We start from the raw sequence: 2265 nt of genomic DNA, 5'->3' as shown, positions 1-2265 counted from the left end.
CACAAAAATGCCATTCGCGTTACAATGACTTCGACGCCATTTCTGTGTTAATTAATTATTATACTGTGTCTACCAGATAAAATCTACGCATTCTCTATTTTCGAATTCCCCATAATACACTTTGTTTGCCCCCAAATTTTGCATAAACCATTGTTTTCAAATGCCCTTGGGAATATGCAGTGTATTATGGGGAATTCGAAATAGAGAATTTCCACTACCCGCTAAAACCTACCAAAAATATGCGCACAAGACTTTACGCACAAAGACAATACTTAGCAGGGGAGTGACATGTTTCCATTTTCTGACACGGGACAAAAAAAAAAAAGAAACATCCACTCAGATTCTGACTGGAATGCCACAAACATGACAAGGGTTGTCGCAAAAGAATGTGCATCATCACTCATTCTACATGTACTTTCTGAGATAACACTGAGCTCGGCACCAGTAAAATGTTCATTTCCTGGGCATACATAGCCGTGGCAGCAGCAAGAGTCCTTCAGTGAACTTTATCACAGCTGCATCATACTTAGACTTTTGAAAGTAAACTTGTCCCTGGCTTCTCTTTTCCAATGCTTCACTTTTTGCATGCTGTGTTTCCAAAGAGAAACAGCTTTATCATTATCATCCTTTATTCATGAATTACACTATAACTAGGAATTCTAAGAAAACAGTGAATAAAAAATTATCAAAACAGCTTCCTTGCTGAGTAACAGAGGAAGAAATAAATGCAAGAAGGGTGATCATGGCAAAGAAAATGTCACTGGGTACAGGCAAAAAAAAAAATCCTCAAGGAACTCTGAATTATCATAACTAAAAAGATGACATTTTAATAGACAAACCTTTTCAATGTACAACTGGAAAATACTGCATGTTTACGTAGGTACTATTATGCACCTCAACTGCCTTTTTCAGTGAACACTCAAGTTCAGCAATGGCCGAGTTCTAAAAAGAGATCAGAGAGAATTGATCAGATACTGTACTGCAAGTGCTGATGAGTGATTAAAAAATTACTCTTCCAACAACCAAGAAGTATTTCTGCAAACCAAGTTACAAGCAATTTCACTTTATGGTGGAAAGTACATTTCACAAGTAAGCAAGTCTTCTCAACAAGTAGATTGTCACCGCATAGCATTTAAATTAAAATTATATGCACCAGTAAGCTGAATGCAACATCAATGTTGGTCATTGTAGTTAGCTTTCTCCTTAAATGCACTTTAACCCATTGACGCCTCAAACGCCCTAGGATGCCCCCAGTTGAGTCTCACTCCCAGGGGTCAATGGCTTAATTCTAAAAGGCCATAAATTATAATTAAGTGCATGATCTAGTACTTTTGCCCTTCTCCATCATCTCCTTATGTTGGTCCTAATGCTGTACGTTGTAACTAGTACCAACTAGAGGAAATAAATGCAGGCGCATTTGATTATTCTTATAGAAAATGCACAATACAATATAAATATTAATATTATATATTATTATTATTATTATTATTATTATTATTATTATTATTATTATTATTATTATTATTAAAATGCAAACTACATTACTTTCATTGTAAATGTGTTGATTAATTTTAAACATACAGTATATGTATTAGCTGAATGTTTAACAATAGTATCTGCCCTACCTGAGGATTTTTCTTGAGTAAACTTGTGACTTCACTGAAAGCCTCAGCTACTTTTCCCTCACCTTGCAAGGCCTGAACAAGCCTATACCGGGCTTTTGTAAAGTGAGGATCCAACAGTAATGCTGGAAATAAAAGTCCATTGATAAAAATATTATTAATAAAACAGTGGGGTCTCTTTTCAGCTGTCAAAATATGCTCACAAGACGGCAAATGATTGGTCAATTATCCTACTAAATCTCCATAACAACAAAAAATTTAGATTTACTAAGGGAGACTGGGTAGAGGCCTAAGATCACCTCTGGTCAAGACGCCATTTTGTACGGCCGGTTACGGCCGGTTTGGGTATTTCAGGGGTCATTGCGCACGGCCGGTTACGGCCGGTTTGGATGTCAATGGGTTAATAAATGGAGATAAATATGAGTAGAAAAGTACTTTAAGAAAACAAGTTCCTTTGATTCTTAAGAGGCTACTGAAACCATACGAGTCACTCCTTTTATTTTATCCCAGTCGGAGACTGGTACGAGCATTGCGGTTGTGTGGGGCCCTAGGCCGAGCAATTGTTATTATATCAGGTTTGTAGAGGATGTTATTAGTAAGAAACTTTATTTTAGAGTAGTATTGCGTTTAATAGCGATCAAGG

The 2265-nt window shown here is 36.6% G+C and overlaps 1 protein-coding gene across 1 annotated transcript in view; it reads right to left on the bottom strand.

Moving 5' to 3' along the window:
* Window positions 1-453: 453 nt before the first annotated feature.
* LOC138005731 (stress-induced-phosphoprotein 1-like) overlaps window positions 454-2265 on the bottom strand; it is a 21518-nt gene continuing 19706 nt past the window's right edge. Inside the window, exons 5-7 of the mRNA XM_068851917.1 lie at window positions 1626-1747; window positions 895-942; window positions 454-588 (exon numbers count right to left, since the gene is read on the bottom strand). Of these exons, the coding sequence (XP_068708018.1) occupies window positions 454-588; window positions 895-942; window positions 1626-1747 (305 nt within the window). The remainder of the gene's footprint in view (window positions 589-894; window positions 943-1625; window positions 1748-2265) is intronic.

The sequence above is a fragment of the Montipora foliosa genome, chromosome 6 (genome assembly GCF_036669935.1).
Source record: "Montipora foliosa isolate CH-2021 chromosome 6, ASM3666993v2, whole genome shotgun sequence".
NCBI classification, from domain to species: Eukaryota; Metazoa; Cnidaria; class Anthozoa; order Scleractinia; family Acroporidae; genus Montipora; species Montipora foliosa.
The sequence above is the reverse complement of the archived record's forward strand: the minus strand, read 5'-3'. Positions and strand labels throughout refer to the sequence as shown.